Source organism: Ornithorhynchus anatinus, chromosome 17 (assembly GCF_004115215.2).
Source record: "Ornithorhynchus anatinus isolate Pmale09 chromosome 17, mOrnAna1.pri.v4, whole genome shotgun sequence".
In the NCBI taxonomy this organism is placed as follows: Eukaryota; Metazoa; Chordata; class Mammalia; order Monotremata; family Ornithorhynchidae; genus Ornithorhynchus; species Ornithorhynchus anatinus.
Genome location: NC_041744.1, coordinates 19,725,385 through 19,750,158, shown reverse-complemented (window position 1 = coordinate 19,750,158; position 24,774 = coordinate 19,725,385). Strand labels below are relative to the sequence as shown.

The following is a 24,774-nucleotide window of genomic DNA, read 5'->3' as shown; positions in this document are numbered from 1 at the left end:
CGACCGAGTCGGAGTCGAAAGTGTCCCGTCCGACCCTCCTTTAGCCCCGAGCGAGAGGTCGAGTTTCCGTGGTCGAGACGGCCTCGTTCGACCTCGAGGGCCGGGACTGTGTCTCCTAAAGCCGCCGGGCTTTTCCGAGCCCTCGGCGCAGTGCTCCGCACACGGTAGTCGCTCCGCGGACAACCTGATGTCTCTGGATCTCCCCCAGCGCTTAGAACGGTGCTCGGCACGTAGTGGGCGCTTAACCGGTACCAACATTATTATTCTTAGTAAGCGCCTAATCCCGGCCCCGCCGCCCGCCATCCGCGTGACCGTGGGCCAGTCACTTGGCTTCCCTGGGCCTCGGTGACCTCCTCGGCGGGATGGGGATGAAGACTGGGACCCCCCCCCGTGGGACCACCTGCTGACCCCGCCTCTCCCCCAGCGCTTAGAACGGTGCTGGGCACGTAGTGAGTGCTTAACCGATACCAACATTATGAGGTTCATTAGTAAGCGCCTAATCCCGGCCCCGCCATCCGCGAGACCGTGGGCCAGTCACTTGGCTTCCCTGGGCCTCGGTGACCTCCTCTGCGGGATGGGGATGAAGACTGGGACCCCCCCCGTGGGACCACCTGATGTCTCGGGATCTCCCCCAGCGCTTAGAACGGTGCTGGGCACGTAGTGAGCGCTTAACCGATACCAACATTATGAGGTTCATTAGTAAGCGCCTAATCCCGGCCCCGCCGCCCGCCATCCGCGTGACCGTGGGCCAGTCACTTGGCTTCCCTGGGCCTCGGTGACCTCCTGGGCGGGATGGGGATGAAGACTGGGAGCCCCCCGTGGGACCACCTGCTGACCCCGCCTCTCCCCCAGCGCTTAGAACGGTGCTGGGCACGTAGTGAGCGCTTAACCGATACCAACATTATGAGGTTCATTAGTAAGCGCCTAATCCCGGCCCCGCCGCCCGCCATCCGCGTGACCGTGGGCCAGTCACTTGGCTTCCCTGGGCCTCGGTGACCTCCTGGGCGGGATGGGGATGAAGACTGGGAGCCCCCCGTGGGACCACCTGCTGACCCCGCCTCTCCCCCAGCGCTTAGAACGGTGCTGGGCACGTAGTGAGCGCTTAACCGGTACCCACACGGTGCTGGTAGCCGGGGCTCGGTGCCTGCGATGGAAGGGAGGGAGGGAGGGAGGCAGGGGGCGGTGGGGCGGGCGGCCGACAGGGGGCGCCGAGGAGGGGCCGCCCCCGGTCGTCATGGGAACGCCGGCGGCCGGCGAGGCCCCGCCCCCGGAAGTGACGCGGATTCACCTGCTGGGGGGTGGAGAGGGGCGGGGCCGAGGTGGAGCCGCGCGCCGGGGGGAGACCTGACCGCCGCCCGGGACCTGCCCCGACGCCCCGTCGCCATGGACCCCCGCCCGCGCATCCCCCCGCTCCTGCTGCTCCTCGGCGGGATCCTGGGTGAGAGACCCCCCCCCGCCCCCCCCACCGCCCCCGCTCCTCCCCGTCCAGGACCTGCCCCGGGGAACAATGGGGAGGGGGGGATTGCAAAGAGGGGAGGAGAAGGGGGTTGCAAGGGGGGAGGGATTGCAAGAGAGGGGAGGAGAAGGGGGTTGCAAGGGGGAGAGGAGGTTGCAAGGGGGCGAGGAGGAGGAGGAGGGGGCTGCAAGGGAGGAATCTGTAGAGCGAGGGAGAGGGCTGGGGGTTGAGGAAGGGGATTGTGGGTGGAGGAGGAGGGGGCTCCAAGGGGGAGCTCCTTAGGGAGGGAGAGGGGTTGAGGAAGGGGATTGTGGGTGGAGGAGGGGGGGGCCGCAAGGGGGAGGCCTGTAAGGAGGGAGGGGGCTTGGGGGTTGAGGAGGGGGCTGCCAGGGAGGGAGGTCTGTAGGGAGGGAGAGGGGTCGGGGCTGAGGAGGGGGATTGGGAGCTGAGGAGGAGGGAGGGGGGCTGCAAGAGGGGGCTCTGTAGGGAGGGAGGGGGTTGAGGGAGGGGATTGTGAGTGGAGGAGGAGGAGGGGGCTGAGGGAGAGGGGTTGAGGAGGGAGCTCTGTAGGAAAGGAGAGGGGGTTGAGGAAGGGGATTGGGGCTGAGGAGGAGGGGGCTGCGAGGGAGGGAGGGAGGGGGTCGAGGAAGGGGATTGTGGACTGAGGAGGGGGCTCTACAGGGAGGGAGAGGGGTTGGAGGAGGAGGAGGAGGAGGGGGCTGGAAGGGAGGCATCCAAAGAGGGAGAGGGGTTGGGGGCCGAGGAGGAGGGGACTGCGACGGAGGGGGGTCTGGAGGGAGGGAGAGGGGTTGAGGAAGGGGATTGTGAGCCGAGGAGGGGGTACTATGGGGTGAGAGGGGTTGGGGGGCTGCAAGGGAGGGAGGTCTGTGGAGGGGGGCCCGAGGGCCGAGGAGGGGATTGTGAGGGGGTGGGGGGCCTGACCCTTCCCTCCCGGGGACCCTCGACCTCCCTGGCGTTGCTTTAAGGGGTCGCCCGGACCCCCAGAGCCGGGGCCCGCGCCCACCCCACTGCGGGGGGGGAAGGAGGAGGAGAAGCCAGGTGTCCGGGGAAATCCCTCCCCGGGCCCCAAATCCAGCCATCCAGTCGGATTTCCCGAGCGCCCACCGTGTGCAGAGCACCGTCCTAAGCGCTCGGCAAGTACAGTCGGCCCGAGGGCGGGGCGAGGGCCGGGAAAGGCCTGGAACCACTTGGCGGCCAAAAAGAGGCCTGGAAGCACTTGGCGGCCCAAACCCGACCTGATAATCATCCCCGCGCCCGCCCCCCCCGGGCTGGGAAGAACTCCGGACTCCAAGCGCTTAGCGCAGTGCCCCGCACGCGGTAAGGACTCAGTAAATGCCATCGAACGAAGAACGGCCCTTCCACCGGATCGGGATGGGCCTGGAGCACCTGGGAATCGCGAGTTAGGAAGAGGGCCTTTCGGCGGGATCGGGATGGTCCTCTCCGTTTCCTGTCGAAATGTTAATTTCCATTGTTGCCGTGGCCGCCCCGGGCATTACTCACGGGATCGGGATTCCGTTTTCCAGCTTTGGAGAGCCTTATCTCTTCATCCGGACACCTAGCTGGATTGGGTTTTTTACACCCATAAAGACGCGGTCGGTCGGCGTAAACTTTTCCAAAACCCGTTCCCACCAGCAACGAGGAACCCGAACTCGTAACTGGGGAGTTGTTTTTTCGGTAACCTGGGCTTGACGAATCAGAAAAAAAGATTCTCCCGCTCACAGTAGAAATGTCAAAAAACACCCAGGGCAGAGCGATCTAAAGAGAGGGACGTGGGCGGAGAGAAAGCTCCAGTCCTCTGGGGGGAGAAAAGCCGTTCCTCTTTTAGAAAAGTTGTTACCGGAGGGGGACCTCCCCTTTCTCAAATCAAAAATCTCTGTAGGTCGGCAATATGGGCTCGAAGGGTGCCGATAAGTAGAAGTCTCGGAAAGCTAGGAACCGGAAAGTAGGGGTCCGGCAGATAGCCGACGACTTCACCCGGGAGACACCGGCCTGAGGTTTCTCGTAGGGTGGAGGACGAAGCGTCTTCAGGCCGAGGGAGCCGGGGGAGGGACAGATCCATCCATCTCCCCCCGCTCCAGGGGAGGAGGAGGATGAACTTTTGCTCCTCCTGGGAATCTGGCAAGGCCCAGGGAACTCCCACTGGGTTCCCAGTCAGTTTCGGGGCGGGGGACGAGAAGAGAGCCCCGGTCCTGGCTCTGCTTCAAACCGGAGTCCGAGGGGTGGGTCGGGTGGGCCGGCTCTGGCATTTGGGGTCCGGAGGTGGTGGACGCAGCCATCCGTTGGGCCCCCCCCCGCTGCCCGGTGGGCTCTCGCGACAGCCGGGACCCTTTGAGCCCCCGTGCCACGGCCGGATTGGGGCGTTCGAGGCCATCCCCCGAGCCTGCCCCGGAGAAGGGGAAGACTTCCCCGCCTTCCCCGTCGTCCGATGACCACACGGGTCCACCCGAGCCTCACTGCCGGATGCCCTCTGGGAGACCGGTTGGGGTCCCCAGCTTTCCCGGAGCGTTTTCCGTGGCTTGACGGCCCCTCCGGACACTTGGAGATTCCCCGCCTCACTTTGCACCACCATCCGCCCCGGCTGAACGATCCCCGTTTCCTTTGATGAGGAAAGGTGTCCAGAGGAAATTAGGGGTCGTTGGGTTGTGCCGGGGACCCAGAGCGGTGCCTGGCACGTAGTAAGTGCTTAACAGATGCCATCGTCGTCATTATTATGTATCTACCGCAGCGCCACCTCTTAATATTGACCCGAGCGTGTTTATCGAGCACCTCTAGATGTTTGGGAGAACCGCAAGACCCTCGAGAGGTCGTTCCATTCATTCCTTCATTCAATAGTATTTATTGAGCGCTTACTATGTGCAGAGCACTGTACTAAGCGCTTGGGATGAACAAGTCGGCAACAGATAGAGACGGTCCCTGCCGTCTGACGGGCTCACGGTCCGATCGGGGGAGACGGACGGACGAGAACGATGGCACTAAACAGCGTCGAGGGGAAGAACGTCTCGTAAAAACCGATGGCGACTAAATAGAATCGAGGCGACGTACAATTCATTAACAAAATAAATAGGGTGACGAAAATATATACGGTCGAGCGGACGAGTACGGTGCCGTGGGGATGGGAAGGGAGAGGTGGAGGAGCAGAGGGAAAAGGGGAAAATGAGGCTTTAGCTGCGGATAGGAGGGTGCCGAGGTCTTGTCCCGGGCCGTTAGCTCCGCGTGCCGGCCACGGAAGCAGAGGGGCCAATTCTCCGGCCTTCCCTCGGAAAAATCAGCTCTTAGGCGGTCAGAGCTCTGGGAGAGAGGAGGGTTCCAGGGGAGGAGGGGCCCGTGGTCACCCGGGTCGTGAACGGAGGTGCTTCGGGAGCCCGTCGGTAGGGATTCCGGGGGAGATGGTTCAGATTAGGGGCCTGCCTCTGATTTGAAAGCCCTTTCCGTTACCTCACAAAGTCCTCTCGATGCAGAGTGAGCCCTGTCCCCTACCCGTGTGCGAAAGACCGATGATGCAAAACTGGGGAAAGGGAAGAGGTCCGATCCCAAGGAGCGTTGTCCGGCCTCGCGGTTCTAAGCGCTGGGGTAGAGAGAGGTTAATCGGGGGGGCACGGTCCCCGACCCCCCTGGGGTTCACTCTTCATTCCCATTTTGCAAGTGAGATAACCGAGGGCCAGTGAAGTAACTTGCCCGAGGTCACCCTGCAGACAGTGACAGAGCCGGGATTAGAACCCAGGTCCTTCTGACTCGCGGGCCCGCGCTCTTCCCACCGAGCCCCGCCGCTTCTCATTTTTGCTCCGTTTTTGACTTCTGAAGCCCAGCCAAATTCCCTTAAACTCCCTCTGCTTTCAAGTGCAGATATTTTTTAACCGATGCTTTGGAAAGGTTTAAAAGCGCTGACGTTTTGTCGGTTGACGGAAACCAGAGCCGAGCAGAGACCGACTCCGGTTAGCGACGGGTGTTTTAAGGCGAGATGGATTCGATACGGGGCTGTCCCTTTCCTAGAACTCCGGATCCTTTTCGACAGCAATATTTTATATAAAACCAGCCCAGGGACGGGTCTCCGTCCGGTTTAGATAGAGGCTGTGGCTCTTCCTCCTCTTTCCCGGTTCCTTTTCCTTTCCTCTCCGTGAAGATCTCTTCCTCCCTCCCTTCTTCCGTAACGGCCTAGCCTCTTGTTCCTCCGCCCGCGGTCTCTGTCGTTTTGTCCCTTTCCGGGTTCTGAAGGTCCCCCTCTTCCCCACCCCGGGAACCCCGATGAGTCGCGTATCTTGGGGAAGAAAACGGGAGTTCGGCTTCGGGACACGTGAAGGAACAATCAGAAAAACAAGGGCCGTGATCGGACTGGCCCGTGCAGGGCAGGGGGAGCGCTGCGGGTCACGGGGAAGATCGATCCCTAGGCCTTGACAGAGTTACATTCCGGCCGTAAGCGATCGGACTTTGAACCGTCATCAATCTCTCCCACACATTTATGGGGATGAAAAGTTCCGGGCCAATGGGTGACTTATCTTGATTAAGCTTGACTTTGGGACCGGGGTTAATATGTTTAAGTTTTGGCGAGGGGTGAGGTCCGTGTTTTTTTTATTTTTTTTTTTTTTAATAGCACACCCATCCCGTGTACACTCACTTAGGATACTATCCTCGGATTGCTAGCTGGAGTACACGTTTCCGAAAAAGGCTCCTCTTTTCCGGAAGGCCGAACCCTCCGCCCGATGGGCCTCGTGTTTTCCGAGCTGCCCTTTGACGAAATGTATTCCTAGCGCCGGTCGTCGTCTTGCGTTTCCCGTGGACCGTAATTATTCTTCTCCGTCCAGCAGGCGAGCCCGAAAGCGTCCATTTGCCGACGGTATCGGCCGAGCCAGCGGGCTGGGACCCGGGCCCATCTGGCTCCGCTCATTCATTTCATTGTGGCGCGGCCTTTGTGTTCTCACAATGTGATGCTTAATCAGCTTGAGACTCCGTTGCGTAGTGGCACCGGAGTGTCCGGGGCCCGTTCTCCTCGCCCACCCTCCGCCGGGAAGGGTCGGGAGGGAAGGAAGGGGGGTTTGGCTTTTTCTGAAGTCTGAGGACCTCGGTCCACCTCTGGTTTTTCACCCGCTCTCCCCTTCCCAAAACTCTTAGCGAGGTGGATAATCCTAATCGTGGTATTTAAGTGCTTACTGTGCGTCGGACACTGTACTAGATGCCGGGGGTGGGGGGAGATACAGGTAAATCGGGTCGGACCCAGTCCCTGTCCCACGAGGGGCTCGCGGACTCAATCCCCGTTTTAAAGACGTGGGAACTGAGGCGCAGAGAAGTAAAGTGATTTGCCCGGGGTCACGCGGCAGGCGAGTGGCAGAGTCGGGATTAGAACCCGTGACCGTCCGACTCCCCGGCCCGTGTAGCCGCCAGGAGAGTCCCGATGGCTCTTCTCGTCACATCGGGGAGACCGAAGGGGGTGGCGTTGGGAATCATAGCTAAAACTCCACTCCGGCGATAGGTCCAAGTTAGGCTTTTGATGGGGAGAGCTGTTCCTGATGATGATTCCGGTATTTTTTAAGTGCTCACTTTGGGCCACACGGCGTACTGAGCGCCGGGACGGATGCAAGCGAACCGGGTTGGGCACAGTCCCCGTTCCACGTGGGGATCTCAGTCTCGACCCCCATTTTACTTACACATGAGGTAACTGAGGCGCAGGGAAGTGAGATGACTTATCCGAGGTGACGCAGCGGACACGTGTTGCTTCTGGGCGGTTCCTCTCGATCCATCAGTGGTGTCTATTGAGCCCTTACGTGCGGAGACTGTACTAGGCGCTCGGGAGAAGGCGGCGTAACAGCTGGTAGACACGTTCCCTGACCGTGACAGACTTACCACCTAGAGGACTGTGATGGAAGAAGTCAGTCAGTCGTATCTATTGAGCGCTTACTGTGTACAGAGCACCGTACTGAGCGCTTGGGAGAGTAAAACATAACAATCAACAGACGGATTCCCTGCCCGCAACGACCTTAAGTCCGGAGGACCCGAATTCTAAATGTGTCTCTTGCCATTATTTTTTAAAACTCATTCAGTCGCATCGATCGAGTGCTTACCGGGCGCAAAACACTCTCCTGAGCGTTTGGGAGAGTACAGTATAACAGCAGACACATTCCTGCCCACCACGAGCCCACAGTCTGTATTTGCTAAGCGCTTACTATGTGCCAGGCACCGTGCTGAGTGCTGGGATAGTTACAAGGCCATCAGGTTCCAGTCCCTGACCCACACGGAGCTCGCAGTTTAAATTCTCCATTTTACAGGTGAGTTAATTGAGGCACAGAGAAGCGAAGTGACCTGCCCAAGACCGCACAGCAAGGCCTGGTGGATAGAGCAGGAGCCCGGGAGTCCAAAGGAACTGGGTTCTAATCCCGGCTCCGCCGTCTGGCCGCTGCGTCATCCGGGGCAGGTCACAACTTCATTAGGCCTCGGTCACCTCATCTGTAAAATGGGGTTTGCCAGTGTGAGCCCCATGTGGGACGGGGACCGTGTCCAGCCCGACTAGCGTGTGTCTCCCCAACTGCTTAGATTCCTCCGTGGCCCGTATTAAGCGCTTAAGCGTTATAACTGTTGTTATTCTCATTCGATAGGCTGAGAGTGAAAGGGGAGAGACATTTTATCCCGCATGCCCAGTTGCGTTGGCACCTGTTCTGCCCACGGTGATTGTGGGTGGAGCGGGAGGGGAGAGGATTTGTGTACACAGCATTTTATTATGTTTTCACCGAACGGGAGGGTAGGTATTTGTAAATAGCGAAACTCAGGCCCAGAAAAGTGAAAGGACTTACACTAGCCCCGGGGACCTCACTTGGGCTTCCCGTTGGGCTCCCCAGCTGCGTTGCTATTTCTTCCCGGTCGCGCGTCCCAGTTTTCGCCCCCTGCTCGCCCGGAGCTCTTTTTCGGGAGGTGTCGCGGCCCAGGCTGCGATAGCGGGCGCCCGGAGCCCGGCCCGGGCTCCCCGTCGGGGGAAGAGGGGCCGGAGCCGGCCGGGCGCACCGGCCCCCGACCTCTCACCTTCCCCGGGGCCCCACAGGCACGAGCTAGGCCGGTGAGCTGGCAGCGAGCCGACGTCACGGGGCCCGTGGCCGCGGGCCAGTCCAGCTCCCCCGCTACCGGCCCGCAGACCCTCCCGGATCGAGGATGTCCGACGGAGGCGGAGGTCCGGCCTCCGACCTCTCCTCCGGGATCACCGTCGGGCCGCTTTGGGCCGTCGGAGGGGTGCCGTCTTCACGCTCTGGTCATCCGGCTGTCTCCTCCTGCCGGGTCGGACCCCTTATTCGTTCAACGGTATTTATTGAGCGCTTACTATGTGCAGAGCGCTGGACTAAGCGCCTGGAATGGACAGTTGGGCAGCAGATGGAGACGATCCCCGCCCAGTGACGGGCGCACGGTCTGAACGCCTCGCTCCTCCCACCTTCGCGGCCTCGGGAAGCACAGCAGCCCGGCTTCCCGTGGTTGGCGGATAAGCGAACTCCTCCATCAGGTGGTACCGCTTGGTTTGAATCTGCATCCCTCCCAAGGGAAGGTTTCCCTAGGTGCTCAGCCGGGAGAGAGCGGGAAAACAGGAAGCTGGAGGCTCTCTCCAGTCGGCCGCCGGCCGGTCTCAGAGAAGTCAAGGACTTAAGCAGGTTCCGCTCAGTCGGACGCCACAGACGGAGGTGAGGAGTTCACCGGATTAGGGTGGAATCAAGCCAGGCTATTTCGAAGCGAGTCTGTACCTCGCCGTTCGGGGGACTTCCATTTTGGACACGTTCTGGGGCCTCCTCCCTCTGTGCGCCAGCGAGTTTCCAGTGTGTCGGGTTTTTTTTTTTTTTTTTAAATGGTGTTTAAGCGCTTCCGAGGCCGGGGTAGATGTAAGTGAACTGGGTTGGGCATAGGCCCGGTCCTGTGCGGATCTGTCCCCTACGAGGTTCCCGTAATCTAAGTAGGAGGGAGAGGAGGAGGACCGGGGCCCGGAGAAGTGAAGCGACTCACCCAAAGTCACGCGGTGAGCGTTTGGCAGAGCCGGGATCGGAACCCAGGTCCTCTGGCTCCCGGGCCCGGGCTCTTTCCAGCGGGCCGCTTCAATGTCGCTCTCCCGAGATGTACCCCGGCTCCCGTTTCAAACGCGTGCCGTCGACGGGGCGGAAACGGTCGTCGTCCACCGAGCCCCCCTTTGCCAGGACGGCTCGGCGGGACCGTCAAGGAGCAGGTGGGACGAGTTACCCCCAGGAAGCCGGATGCACCGAAGCCTTCGACAGGCCCGGGAAGGGTCGGGATCGACTCGCGGGTGACAGATCCGAAACGGGTCACCGGAGAGCCGAGCGAAGTTCACTCCCGGCTTCCCCGCGCGTGGCCGGCGGACCCGGCGGGGCCCGGCTCTCGTTCTTACGCCACGCGGCTTGCGAGACGCCTCTCGGTGCCGATCGGGCGATTCCCCTCCGGTCGAGGGGGGACGATTCCGTTCCTCCCGGCGTCCGCGGATTTCCAGGGCGCCTGGGCCGTTTCCTCCTGGGAGTCGCCTCCCGAGAGAATCAAGTGAGGCCCGGGACGCCCCGCGGGCCGCTCGGCCGGCTGGACCGTCGGATCGGAAATCCGCGTCCCGGACCGGTCGGTCCCCCCCGTGTGTGGTTGCGGGGGCGGCGGGGGACGTTTTACGTGTAGACAAGCGCAAGTCACTGTTATATCAAAGGAATTAATGCTTGTGAGGGTAATTGCTGAGGGTGGAAAAGAACAAAAGGGATTAATTGTGTCTTAGGTCATGTCCTTTGCAAGTACAGGTTGGATGGGATCCCTCGTATCCCATGTTTTCAGTAAACTGGGTCAAACACGGGGGAGAGCACTTAGTTCGGGCGGCCAGCATTCGCCTCGGGAGCGCGGAGGTGAGCTGTCGGTCGGATTTCTGACAGCGTCACTAAGATGGACTCGTCTGGAGCACGTTTTCGGCGTGGGGTTGAGCGCTTCCCCTGTGCGGAGCACAACGCCGAGCGCGCGAGCACGGTATGACAGACCCATTTCCTGCCCACAACGAGGCTCCCATCTAGAGGGGACGAAGATCAGGCCCAGCGTGGGGCTCGCTGTCTAAATCGGAGGGAGAAGAGGGAATTGAAGCCCAGGGAGGTGAAGTGACTTTCCCGGGGTCACACAGCAGTCGGGGCAGAGCTGGGGTTAGAACCCCGGTCCACCGCCTCGCGGCCTCGTGCTCTTTCCACTAGCCCACACTGCTGCTCAGTCCGAGGGCAGGGAGTCCTCGGGTTACTTTGGAAGTCAGGGGTGGGTCACCTTTGGATCGCGCGGTGGGAGTTTACCGTAGCTGGTTCTCTAATCTGTTTCGATTTCTCCTAATTCTCTTGACCCCAGAGGGAAACCGAGCGAGAAGTGACCCGTGCGCCCTCGGGAAGCGTGATTTGCGTGCCCTCTCCGACCCCCAGAGACCGAGGAGAGCATTCGGCCTGGGGAGGGGAGTAGAGTACGTAAAACCCTTCCGGTGTGCGGACGTGGGATCTGTGCCCTGGGCTCATCCGAAAGGGGCGTGTTTGCGTGGGAGGGCCGAGCTCGCTTCTGGGAAAGAGACTCTCGTGGCCGAGTGAAGGCAAGCACAGTGGGATGGGGTAGAAACTGTGCTCTGTGCGGTTTTCGTTTTCTTCGCGTGGGAGAATGGTGCCGGGGGGATCCGAGGAGGAAGAAGCGAAATGATCGGGGACGGCCCCGAAAAACGTGTCGCGGTAGCGCGCTTGGGCCTCGGGCGCTCTGTAGGCGGGCCTCACGGGAGGCCGGGATAAGAGATCACGCAAAGGAGACTTGCGGGGGAGGTGAAAACGAAGAGGAGGGAGCGGGAGGGAGGGCGTGTCGGAGAGGCGTCACCAGAGCCGACCCGGCGGGGCGGGGCGGGGCCGGGCGGGCCCAGCCCAGCCCGGAGAACCGGCCGGCCGGGCTGAGGCCCGGCCCGGCCTCCGGAGACTCCGTCTGCGTCGTGTCGTGTCGCCTCTGGTGGCGGAGGAGAACACAGGTGCCTGTGTCTTCCCCGGGACGGCCCTCAGGAGGGCCCCTCCCCCCGCGGGGCCGGGCTCCGGGGCACCTCCGACCTATTTTAGGAATCATCCGGCCACACTTTATCGCCGGCCCCCCGAGAAGCGGAACGGAGCGGCCGAGGCAGCGTTGGATCCTTTGGCAGGGAAGACCGTGTCGCCGGGCCCGGTTTTCGTTCGGTGGTACTCATTCGATAGTATTTATTGAGCTCTCACTACGTGCAGAGCACCGTACTGAGCGCTTGGAATGGGCAGTTCGGCAGCGGATAGAGACAGTCCCTGCCCGATGACGGGCTCACGGTCTTCTAGGGGCGGGTACGGTGTAGCCGGCGGGTGTGATCCCTGCCCTCGGGGAGCTTACAGTCCAGCGCGGGGAGATCACCCCGAAGAGCTTAGAGCCGCCCGACCCCCGCCAAGAAGCGGCGAGGCCCGGCGGATAGGGCACGGGCCCGGGGGTGCGGGAGAAGGACCTGGATTCCGATCCCGGCTCCGCCGCTTTCCTGCTGCGGGACTTGGGGCAAGCCACTTCTCTGGGTCTCAGTTACGTCATCCGTATAATGGGGATTAAGACGGTGAGCCCCACAGGGGACGGGGACTGTGTCCAACCCGATTACCTCGTGTCTACCCCGGTCTTAGAACAGCGCCCGGCGCCCGGTAAACACTGAACAAATGCCACGGTTATCGTTACCGCTCCGGCGTCGGGCCTCCACTCAGGTGGTCCCGGAGACCCCTCGCCACGCTCCGCTTCCTCTTCGGGCAGAGGGATAGAGCCGAGGGCCCCGCCGGAGGGCCGGCCTCCTCTCCCCGGCGTCAGAGCCGTCTCGGCTCCCGTGAGATAGGGCGCGGGACCGATCTTCGGCGTCCCTCCCCGAGCGGCGCGTTAGGTTACGTCTTCGGGGGTTCTTGCCGAACCCCCGTGTCTCACCCGTCCTTCTTAGAGCGAAGGTCTTTGAAACCCAGTAGGCGAACGTTTTGCGGCCAGAGGATGCGGATCGGGGTAGGGAGACATTCCAGGAGGAGGGTTGAGCCTCCCCCCACCCCCCGGTTTATCTTCTGCGCTTTCATCAGGCCCCGCGGCATGCTCCTCTACTCGATAACTCTTTCTCCGAGTAACGAGGTCAAGCGTCGCTAGGAAACCGTCTGAATAATTGTTCCCTACAGACTTGGTTAGAGCCCTCGCTCGGTCCCAGCCAGAGGTACAGAGCCAAGAACTAGTGGATGAGCCCTCGGAAACTGGTCGAAATTCCCTTGAAAGGGTGACGCCGCTCCCGGCCAAAGTTTTGGAGAGGAGCCAGTCTCCCCACAGGCACCGCGCGCCGTCTTTGAGGTTGCAAGAATTCAGGGTGCGGGAAGCGCCGCCTCCCGCAAACACTTCGGCTATTTTTGTAATCTTCCCGACCCTACCTTCCAGAGGGAGAGAGCACGGGTTAGCTTGAGCCGGGAGGAGAAGCGGCAGGGTTGGGGGGGGGGTTATCTCTTTTGCAGGGACCTCGCGTGCTCACGTCGCTTCCCTGAGGGTAATATTTCGGGAGTCCATTGATGGGTGGCTCGTTCTGTTTGTTTGCTTTTCACCCCTTTCTCCACAGACAGAGGATTTAAGTGTCCCACGCTAAGGAATTTTGTCCTCAGAGCCCGCCGTCCGTTTACAAATTACAGGCTCTCTATACCTAAACTGGACAGAAAGGGAAGACGGCCAATTCCTCTCCTCGGGGCTTCAGTCGCCGTTAATGGGCTCCGGGCACCCTCTCTGCGCCTGGCTTGGTATTCGTCGCTGGGGGGCTTCAGGATAACCCCAGGCCCCCCAAACTAATTTAACTCCGTGCGATTTAGCGTGCTGCCTCCCCGACCTTTCGCAGAACACTTGGGTCGCCGCCGGTTCTCAGGCGAGGTTTCGAGTGGTACCCGCTGGCACCGTAACAGAAATGGCATTAGCTCTCTAGACTGCGAGCTCGGCGTGGGCGGGGAACGTGTCTGTGGTTTAGCGGTGGGGTCCGGGAAGCAACGGGAGGGGACGGGAGGGGGGATAAATGACGGGAGCGAGTCAGGGCGACGCAGAAGAGGGCGGAGGAGGGGGGGGCTTAGTCAGGGAAGGCTTCTTGGAGGAGGTGGGCCTTCGACGATGCTTTGAAGTGGGGGAGAGTAATTATCTGACTGGCAGGAGGAGGGACTTGTTGGCTTGCTCACTGTTGAACTCGGCGCCCCGGGGGGGACCCCCGCCTGGCAGAGGCCGGCGTTTACGGGCCGCCGCGTGAGCCACCGTGACTGGAACGGGTTCCTCTGCCCGGGTTCCACCCGTCGGTGGTTCTTCATCCACCCAGGGATGAAGTCAGGGAGAGAATTTGCCCCCGCGCTTAATAGGACGTCTCCTCAAAGGAGCGGGCGGCGGGCTTCCCGCCAGCCGCCCTCGGATGCGTCGCCGCATCGCCGCGGGCCCGCCGGATAACGGGCTCACCATCGTTCCTCTCTTCCAGGCCTCACCGGGTGTCTGAGGATACTCCCCCCCGACGCCAGTCTGATCGAGAAGGCCAAAGGAGACACCGTTCATTTGCCGTGCAAGTACACGCTCGCCACGGAAGATCAGGGGCCGCTGGACATCGAGTGGGTCCTATCCCTGCCCGATAATCTCAAGGTGGATCAGATGGTGAGAGTCCCCGACGGGCGGGAGGAGCGGCCGTGTGTCGAAGCTTCTGGGGAAGTCAAGTCACGGAGCCCAAGACCCGTTGGGAGGCAGCGCAGCGGGTAGAGCCCGGGCCTGGGAGGCACAAGGACCCGGGTTCTAATCCCGGCTGTGTGACCTTGGACAAGCCGCTTCACTTCCCTGGACCTCAGTTACCTCATCCGTAAAGGGGGGGTTAAAACCGTGAGCCCCAAGTGGGACGGGAACCGCGTCCAATCCGATGAGCCTGTCTCCGCCTCAGCCCTTAGTGCAGTGCCTGGCACATAGTGAGTGCGTAAGAAATACCGCGGAGAAAAAAAAAAAAAAAAGACCAGATAGCGACAGCGACAGCGACAGCTCTGGGATGGGAAGGGGAACTTCGGTGATTTGGTGTTCAGCACGATGAGGATGTCAGGCGTCAGGTATCTCTCGACCGATACCGTGGCTCATCTCTCCGGCAGCATTTCCCGGAGGCGGCGTCCAATCCGTTGGGAAAAAAAATCCAGCGTACAATCCTTCCCTTCGGTGCTTAATAAATGCCATTATTATCATTAGCCCTCTCCCGAATTCTCCGCTTGTGGGGCTCGCTCTCTCTAGAACGTCTGGGCTCCGAATTCATTCCGGCTTCCGCCCGTCGTGGGCGGGGACCGTTTCTCTTGCTTGTTTACGTTGTCCTCTCCAAAGCGCTCAGCACAGCGCTCTGCGTACAGGAAGCGCTCAAATATCAGTGAACGGATCCCAGGCTGGAAATTGATTGGCGAGGCCCCACTCACCCCCAGGGGACGGACCTGCCCTCACGTCACCTTCCCCGCCCGCTCTCTGGGTAGCAGAAACGGTCCGCGAAAGCGATCTTTTCCTTTCCTCTCCCTTTAGATCATCTTTTATTCCGGAGGCAGAATTTTTGCCGACTACTACAAAGAAATGAGCGGCCGGGTACACTTTACGGACAGCGATCCCCAATCCGGCGACGCCTCCATAAACGTGACCGATTTACAGTTGTCCGACATCGGCACGTACCAGTGCAAAGTGAAGAAGGCCCCCGGGGTCCACAGCAGCAAGATCCAGCTCTCCGTCCTCGGTAAGATCTTTGGGATCCGTCGTCCCGTATCCGCGGGACCGTCGGCGATACGTATCGAACGCTTCCTGTGCTGGGGTACTGCGCTGACTGCTCGGGAGTAGTCCGGAACAGTGGAATTGGCAGGGATGATCCCGACAGGTGTTTTTCGTCCCTCACTAGTGTTTGCGCTTAGAACGAGCGCTCTGCACCCAGTCAGCGCTCAATAAATGCGATTGAATGAATGCGTTTGCGCTTACTGTTTGCTCACTGTACTAAGCGCTCGGAAGGATAGAGGATAGGATAGATGATCCCGACAGATGTGTTTTTCATCCCTCCCCGGTTTTGGCGCTTACCGCGTGCGGGGCGCCGTACGGAGCGCTCGGGAGAGTCCACTGAAACGAGAGTTGGTAGACGCGATCCTGACGTCGATCCTCGAGCGCTTACTGTGCGCGGAGCACTGTGCTAAGCGCGGAAGAGAGCCGCCCGCCTTTGAAACGCGTAAGGGCCGCTGTAGCCTCGAAGTGGCTCTAAGGGGTGGACTTCGGCGCCGGGCAGCGTCGCCGCTCCGGCGGGAACCTTATTTCGGGCCTCGCCCGAGGGCGACGCGCGTGTTCCGGGGGGGCCAGGCTGGGAGGGGAGGCTGACGGCTGCCGCGTCTCGGTCAGTTAAGCCCACAGGGACGCGATGCTCCGTGGAAGGACCGCAGGAGATCGGGAGCGACTTCAAGATGCGGTGCGAGTCGCCGGAAGCTTCCGCGCCGCTGCAGTTCGAATGGCAGAGGCTCCCCCCCGCGGAGCGCTTCCCCACGCCGTGGTTGGCGGGTAGGTAGCGGGGCCGACCGGGCCGCTCGGCGTCGGAGGCGGGTCTGCCCTCCGGGCTCGCCCGGCAGGCCGGGGACCGGGACCGGCACCTACGCGGGAAGAGCCGCGTCCTGGGGGCTCCGGGTTCCCCCCGGAGCCGGCGCTGTAATCCGTTCAGCCCCGTACGGGGCCGGTGGGTGATAAGCGCTCGCTAAAGTGCCCGGTAAATTTAGGAGGAGCAGAGAAATGAGAAAAGTGAGGGCGTGTTGACTAGGGAGCTCGTATTGCAGCGCGGCTCAGTGGCAAGAGCCCGGGCTCGGGAGTCGGGCCGTGGGTTCTGATCCCGACTCCGCCCCTTTTCCGCCGCGAGACCTCGGGCAGGCCACCCTCAGTTCCCCCATCCGTCAGATGGGGGTGAAGATTGTGAGCTCGCTTACCTTGTATCTACCCCAGCGCTCAGAGCACTGCTTGGCACATGTAAGTGTATAACAAATGCCGTCATCGTCATTAATAATAGTTGTAATAACTGTGATACTCGTTAATTGTGATTCTCTGTGCCAGGCACAGTTCTGAGTGCTGGGGTAGAGACACGGTAATCAGGTCAGGCACAGTCCCTGTCCCGCATGGGGCTCACGGTCTCAATCCCCATTTTACAGAGGAGGTAACTGAGGCACAGAGAAGTGAAGTGACTTGAGTAAGAAGGGGAAGGAGGAGCACCCGCTCACTTGATGGATCTGTAGGCCTAGAAAAGAGGAGAACATCTCCTTGTTTTCCAAAAAGAACCCGAAAACTCGGCAGATTCCAGCTCTGCCCGAGAGCCCCCGACTCAGTTACCACGGGGGGGGGGTTCCGAAGAAGAACTCCGGCCCTCGAGGGGTCGGCCGGCCGGCCGACGCGGCCGGATCGAGGGTGAACGGGCGACCCTGTGGCGGGCGGAGATGGCAGGAGGCGGGCCTCGGACCGGGGAAGCCAGTCCGTCAGTCTTCCCTCTGCACCCCCGTTCCAGGTTGCGGCGCTTTTGAAGAACCAAGCCGCCCGTCGTTCCGAACGGATGAGAAAGAGACTGGGGAGGCCGGGCGGAGATGAGCAGAAGCAGCGGGGAAGCGTTCTTCCCCCGGCTGCCGTTCCTAGCTTGGGCGGGGATGAGTTACCAGACCGGTCGGGCGGGAGCCAGGGCGCTAGCGGGAAAAGCCAAGCCTCTCGTCTGCGTCGTGACCTTGGGCGAGTCGCGCTTCACTTCTCCGGGCCTCGGTTACCTCATCTGTAAAATGGGGATCGAGACGGTGAGCCCCACGTGGGACCGTGTCCGTTTGCTCGGATCCACCCCAGCGCTCGGCGCCGTGCCCGGCCACAATATGCACTTAAATACCGTCATGATATTATCATCGTCGTTCCCCGGACGATACGAGCCTGGCGTGCTTTTTCCACCAGAAATGACCTCTCCGGTTATTAATGTGAAGAACGCTACTCGGGAGTACTCCGGGACCTACAGGTGTGTGGTGCGAAACAGAGTCGGTTCCGACGAATGCCTCCTTCGGCTGGACGTCGTTCCCCGTAAGTGGCCGCTCTCCCGCGCCCGTCCCCGAGAGCGCGGCGGGTCGGGAGTGTCTGTCGGGCGCCAACGGGAGCGGGGCGGCATCCCGCCTCCCGTCGCTTGGAGGGACGGCGCACCGGCCACCGTCCTCGACGTCCCCCTCGGTCATCCCCGTCGCGGATCACTTATCCGTCAATCGTCCGGGCCCTTTTGAACCTGCCGGACATCTCCTGGCGGTAATTCCCCAGGCTTCCCGCCCGCTGTGGTAGGAGAAGATCTCCGACCTGCTCCTCCGGAAGCCACCGCCTTCCGACGGGCCCCTCCTCCCCTCGTCCCGATCGGCGGGGGCGTCGTCGCCGACATTTATGAGCACTGGCCTAAGAGCTCGGGAGAACACAGTTTGCCAGGGTTGGGAGACGGGTCTGTTCCCCGCCCACGGAGAGCTTCCGGTCTAGGGGACGAGCCCGCGTCGGTTTTAAGGTGTTCGGGCGGCTCTTCCCCTCCTACCCGACCTCTCGGACGAACCGTGACGCTTCTCTTTCCTAAAGCCGACCTGCTCTCTGTACTCCGACTTCTTCTAGCTCCGTGCCGACACCTTGCCCGCGTCCTCCTCCTGGCCCTCAACCTCCCTCACTCTTCCCACCCGAGCGACCACTACTCCCCTCATCCTCAAAGCCACCCTAAAATCGCACCTCCTCCAAGAGCCCTTCCCCAACTACGCCCACTTCTCCTACTCGCCCTCCCTTCCGCGTTACCTGTGTACTTTGATCCGTACCCCTTAATCACGCGATAGTCACCCCGCCCTCAGCCCCACAGCACCCGGGTCCGTATCCTTAAACTCTGCCGTCGTCTCCCAGCCTGTAATTCATTTTAACGCCCGGCTCCCCGTCTTAGACCGTGAGCTCCTTCGGGCGAGGAGCAGGTCCACCGTACCCTCGTACTCTCCCGAGGGCTCAGGACCCTGCTCCGTAGGCGGTAAGCGCTCAGTAAATACCACCGGTTGATTTGGAGGACGAAAACCTCACCTCCGAGCGCGTCCGCTTCAGGGGAGCGCGTCTTAAACCACACCCCGCGGCTCGATCCCGGCGCGAAGGAGTGTTTCTTTCGAACCCACCTTTCCCCCGCCCCCGCATCGTCGTGGGATTTGGTGAACGGCCAGATTCTCGCCCCCTCCCCGTGGGGAATCGGATCCATCCCACCTGTTATCCCGGGTGGCCCTTTGCCTGTTCCTCTTCCAGCTCCCATCTGGCATCTTTTTAAGAGGCGGACTCCACGGGGGTCTACGGCGTCCCCAGGGGCGTGAGATCTTGGGCTGGAACCGTTTTTTGTTTTCGTTTCTCGGTTTATCGTTCATGCGCTTTTCAGAGATGCTCTTTGGCCGCAACTGGTTTTTCTCCTTTTGTTTCTTAAGCTCATTTCTGTAGGTTATTTACCTCTTTGGGACGGCGGGTGTTTGGAAATGGATCCGCTCGGCAGATTATCGGGCTAGGTCTGTGGGGCACGTACCGCTCCTATCTGATCGGCCGTGGTCGTTTCCTAAGCGGGCGGTTGATTAAATAGATGGGATTTTTTGTAACCCCACGAAGTTGCGCAAGCCCAGAACGATCGCGTTTTCAAGGAGGGGCTGGATGAATTCACAGATGAAAGACCAGTAATGGGTTTTTTAGAGGAAGGAGTTAGGGATTTTTAGCAGCGTCTAAAGAGGGTCACGGACCCTAGAGCCGTATCGAATATCTGCTTATCGGGTGCCCGTCGGGTGCTTGACGTCTCCCCGGCGCTTCATAAATACCAGGCTTAAGGCTTGAAACGACGTCGTGCTTGTCATTCAGCTCCCGCAGTTGGATATCGACGAAGGCGGGTCCTACGCTTCTCCTCCAACGCCGTCTTGTGCCCTGGGTAATCCGTATAATATAGATGCGATTTCAGTTATACGGGTTTCCAGAACCCTCCTCTCCCGTACCCGGTCGGTTGATGTCGAATTTGTACGGAAGGCTGTTCGGATGACCTAAAAAAACGGCCTCAGTCCACCCGTTCAACCTCCCAGCTTAGCTAAATGCGTTTCTTCCACCTCTGCGATCCCGTGGGTGAGGAAACGGCGCAACCCGGCTCCATTCGTGATTGAGTGAGGAGCACGAGGAGGCGAGGTGCCTCGATCCCGTCGTGACCGCCAACGGTCGGACCCGTGTGGGCCAATAAAATGTGTCCTCAATCTGAATTCCAGCCTCGAATACCGCCGGGACGATCGCCGGCGCCGTCATAGGGACTCTGATGGCTCTGTTGCTGTTGGGCCTTCTCGTCTTCTGTTGCTGCAAGAAACGGAAGGAGGAGAAGTACGAAAAAGAAGTGCAGCACGATATCAGGTAACTGTGAGCCCGGCATCGGGCGGGGATCGTCTCTATCTGTTGCCGGATTGCCAATTCGACCGCTTAGTTCAGTGCTCTGCGCGGACTAAGCGCTCAATAAATACCATCGAGTGAACGAAAAAAGCCACCGGCGCGACGGCCCGCCCCCCCGAGCTGACAGCCGGGTATTTGCCGAGCGTCATCCGGTCCCGGCGCCTCCCTGGGGGGCGGCCCCCGGGCGCGAGGGAGGCCACGGGGTTTCCCGGAGTCCCTCGTGGAACCGCCGGCCTCGATGGAGGGAGCTACCGCTCGGGCACAGGTCGTTTTTAACATACGTGTCGTTTCCGCCGCGCGTCCTGCGCCCGGAGCGACGCGTCGCATCCGACGCGTCCGTTTCGCCGTGAGGGTCGTCTCTGGCACACGTGCCGTCTCTGACGCGCGGGCCAGAAGCGGCACGTCTCGCCTGTCAGAAGTGACACGTGCGTTAGGAGTGGCACGCGCTCCGACTGAGGCACCGAGAAGTCGGGCGACTGGCCCGGAGTCACACAGCCGCCGAGTGGCAGGGCGGGGATTAGAACCCACGACCTCTGACTCCCAAGCCCGGGCTCTTTCCACGGAGCCACGCTGCCTCGCGTAGACGGAGACCCCCGTGGGTCCCGGCGCCTTTCGCGGGTCGGGCGCGTCTCGGGGGGTGGGGTTCGGGGTGGAGGCTCCCGGAGCTTCCTGCGGCGGAGGGCTGGGGTATCCGGCCCTCGGGCTGACCTGCCCCGTGGCTCTCCTTCCGCAGAGAGGACGTCCCTCCCCCGAAGAGCCGCGCGTCGACGGCTCGCAGTTACGTCGGCAGCAACCACTCGTCCCTGGGGTCCATGTCTCCTTCCAACATGGAAGGCTACTCCAAGACCCAGTACAACCAGGTTCCAAGCGAAGACTTCGAGCCTCCTTCTCCGAAACCGGCGTTTCCGCTGAACAAGGTAGCCGCCCCGAATCTGAGTAGGATGGGCGCCGTGCCCGTCATGATCCCGGCCCAGAGCAAGGACGGCTCCATAGTGTAGGCCGCGCTCGACGAGACTCTTCTCCTTTTTTCTGTCTTGTTTTTTTATTCCCCAGTTTTTTAGCCCCTCCGCAGGTTTTAAGTAAAAAAACGCCCCACCTCGTTCCGAATACTCTGCTCCCACGTTCAAAATAGCTCCCGAAAACGATAAGGAAAATAAGCGAATGGGAACCGCCGGCGGTCTCTCCCTCCCCGGAAGGTTGGGTCCGATTCGGCCTCCGGGGGCAAATGGAACTTCCCGGGAGAAGCGTCGGAGTTTCTGCCGAGCGGCGGCTCCCCGGGGCGATCTCCTCGGTCCACCTCCTCTTCCCGGGCGCCTCTCGCGTTGCCTCGCCGTCGGGTTACGGGCGGCGGAAGAGGCGGGGCGGGCCTCTGACCCGGCGTGGCCTGCCCTGCCCGGGGCCAATCCGGAGGTTTTGTTTTCCCCCTTTCTCCCCCCCCCCCCCCCCACCCCAAGGATACCCTGGCCCGAAAGCGTTCGGACGGGACGTCCCGGAGGCGGGAGCCCATCTGGGCCGGCGGGTGTCGTCGGCCTTCTGGGTCACCGCCCACGGGGCGACGGTCGGTCCCACGGGGTAGCCGTCGCGGCGGCGGCGGCTGAACGTAGCGCCGGGAGGCTGAGGGGCCGGTGACCCGGAGGCCGGCCTGGATTTGACCGCTCCTCCGCCGGTAGGCGTTTCTCCCGCCCTCCCGAGTGAAAACTAGCACCGTCTCGTTTCGCCCGATCTATGGAGCCGCGTCGCGAGCCGCCCCCCGGAGGCCCGCGGGAGGGCCGGCGGCGCGGACGCCCCGGGCCGCGGTGGAAGAGCAACGCGTCCGGTTGATTTTTCCGGAAACCGGAAAGCGTCGGATGACGGAGGGGGCCCTTCCCGTCCGAGGGGGCCTCCCGGTTCTGCTGCCCGAGCTCGGCCCTCGAATTCACACGGCGACGTGAATCGCTTCGGTCCAGAGGAGGTGCCGCGGTTGCTAGATAGGTCGGGCGGGCCGCGGAATCCCCGCGCGCCGGCCCCGCCTCGTCCCCGGCGACCCGTCTGCCCGGCCCTGGAGCCGCGGGAGGGATGTTTGATCGATCGATTAGATGTCCTAGAAACCAGGGAGTATAAAAAAAAAATCGTATGTCGCAAATGGGAGCTGTCCCCCTTCACGTTCGACTTAGAGAAAGGGTTCGATTGTAAAATGCGGTCGGCCGGGTCGGATGTTCCCCCCTCCCCCCCCCCACTCCCCCGACCCTCGGGACGATAGCGGGAAGGCCTGGCGTCTCAGCGACGTGGGAACTCGAGGCTCCGCGGGGGATTCCGGCTGCTCTGAACGAATCGGACTGTCGCTTGTCGGGAGGTCCGTCGCTTCCGAGCGAGCCGGAGCAAAAAGCCGAGGATCGCCGTGGAACCGCCCAATGTGTCGACGAACCGGCTAGGGACCGCTGATCTCCGGAGGAGGATCTTGATGGCCCCTCCTGAAGATCCCTCCCCAAGAAGGATCTAGCGAGTGTATATAGTGTGCCGGTTGGCGTTACTTCTTGGTTTAGTTTTGTTTTTTTTGGTGTGTGTGCAGCCGGCGAGGTCAGTCCTGAGTGATCCCACTAGGCCCCGGGCCCTTCCCCCCTAAGTGTCGGTCAGGACGTGGTCCTCCGCTGAAAGGGCTCAGGTGTCTCGGGGGCGGGGAGGGGCCGGGGGCGTTTCTGAGCCGGACGGATCCGCCGCTCCCTCCCTTCCCCCCGGCCCGGCGGGCGGACGGACGGACGGACGGCGGGTCCGCGGGGCCGCTTTTTAACCTCGGAAAGGCCAACCCGCCTCGGTCCGGCTTCACCGGCCCGCCACCGCCCGTCGTCGGGGGTCCTTGGTCCCGAGCCTCCGCGGCCCGCCGCTCCTTCGCTCTACCGGGGACGTCCTGGTGCCGGAGAGCTGCCCGGGAAGAGCCCGGAGCACGCGTCGGAGTCGCGGGAGACGGCTCCGATCTTCTACCCTCGGGCTCCGGACGACGCACCCCGCCGTCCTCCGTGTCATCCCGCCCGTAACCGAGACGGGCGTGCGGTGTCGGTTTCCGGAGCGGGCCTTCCAGGACCCCCGGCCGCCTGGAAACTCGGCCTCCGGCCCCGTGTCGGTTGGCCGCCGGCACTTCTGCTAGTTGTTCAGGCTAGGCGTCTCGTGTCCGACGGTTTCGGTTTCGTGAGCGAGTCCGGTTATGGCGGCCCGGTGAGCGATCGTTTACGGGATGTCAGTACCCCCTTTTGCCCGGAGAGTGAGGTCCTCGAAGGGAAGCGTCGCCGAATTCACTTTCAAAAGTGCAACGCCTCTGGGTACACGGACCGGCCGCCGTTAGTCTTTTTTTCCAAGTCCCGTGGTATTCCTTTTGTAAGGAGATGGAGACCCTGGATCTTTTCGCTCCAGATTAAAGAATAAAAAGGTAAAAGGCGAGTTCCAGTCCCCAAGAACCATCCGGGAGGTGATCCTTTTTCCATCAGAAGGCACGGCCGGCACCGGACGCTCGACCGCGAGTCGTCCGCTCCCCTTTCCCTCGGCCCCGGCAGCCTGAAGGTCGACCGACGCTCCGGCTTGGGATTCCCTCCGGTTCTCGTCGTCTGGATTTGGCAGCGTTAGCCATTTCGGAATTCGGGGAGGCCGGGAAGCGTGGCGATCGACGACGAGCCCGGGTTGCTGCCCACCTTGTTTTTTTTTCTCCCCAAGATGGCACGTTGATTCTGAGGCCCCCGTGGACAGGGGCACGGGTCTCCGCCCCGTCCCCGCAAGAGAAGGCCGGGTCGGGGGAGCTGCCGTTCGCCACTTAGGGCAACGTGGACGTGTAGGAAGGCGGTGAGAGAGTCTCGAGCCGGGTCAGGGCTTGGTGGTGCGTGGGGAAGACGGGGCGTTTTCTGGACCGCAATCTAGACATCTGGTGACCCACAAGCGTGCTCTGTGTGTGTGTGTGTGTGTGTGTGTGTGTTCGTCTGGGTGGATGGTCAGACCCCGCGTAATAAGAGGGTCCGTCTGGCTCCGGTTTCCGCCAGTTGTAAGAGTTAAAGTATCTTGAAAAATATCGTGAAACCCGATGATCCGCAACTCGTTGCAGATCTCGTGCAAGAAGTTGCTAAAATGATTCTTGCCCAAGGGGTGGGGGACGGGCGGGGGGGGGGGGGGGATTTGTGTGTGTGTGTGTGTGCGCGTGTGTGTGCGCAAGCATGCAGGTAAACTTGGAAATAACATGAATGTTTTGGATTGTTTTTTAATGGCCTGGTGCATTAAAAAAAATGCCTTATTCCAGTCTGGCAAAAGGCCTTTCTTTTAGGTAGCCAACTCCAAGCGGTGTCTCGTAGAAGAGACACGAGAGCCGGCTCCCTTTTTAACTCTTCTCCATGTGGCATGTGGAATTTACGTGTATAGCGAGAGCCCTTCATTACGTTCTCCGTGCTTTGTACCCTTCACTAGTTTGTTTCGGGCAAGTTTTAATGGAAGCCTCTGGATCGGAGAGCTTGGTGCTCCTGCGGCACAAGCCAGCATTTTCCCCAAAAGGCTCTGTGGCCAGCGTGCCCCCCCCCCCCCCACCCCACCGACCCCCGTCCCCGTCCCACCCACCCCCGTTTCCCCGACGACGGGCCCGGTCCTTAAATCTGAGCAATAGATAGCCCGCCCAAAGCGGGCACCCACCAGCCCCCGAGGGAAAGGCTCCCGGGACCGATTCGGCCGATCGGTTTCGACGGGGTTTTATATTCCGGCTTCCGGCCGAAGGATTTCGGTGCAGGCATTGAAATTGGTGAGAATCTCCTTTGTAAAAACTTGCTCTAGTTTGGTGACCTCCTTGTGTACTTTTTGAAATAAAATCGGGGGAGAAGGTGGGCCCGTCCACCTCTCGCTTAGAAAGTCGA

The 24,774-nt window shown here is 61.4% G+C and overlaps 1 protein-coding gene across 1 annotated transcript; it reads left to right on the top strand.

Moving 5' to 3' along the window:
* The first annotated feature begins 1,301 nt into the window (after nt 1-1,301).
* CXADR (CXADR Ig-like cell adhesion molecule) lies at nt 1,302-24,774 on the top strand. Its single transcript, XM_029082039.2, has 7 exons — nt 1,302-1,438; nt 13,947-14,116; nt 15,005-15,209; nt 15,854-16,009; nt 17,420-17,542; nt 19,744-19,882; nt 20,652-24,774. The coding sequence occupies exons 1-7, from the start codon at nt 1,384-1,386 to the stop codon at nt 20,914-20,916; spliced, it is 1,113 nt and encodes a 370-aa protein (XP_028937872.1). The 5' UTR covers nt 1,302-1,383; the 3' UTR covers nt 20,917-24,774.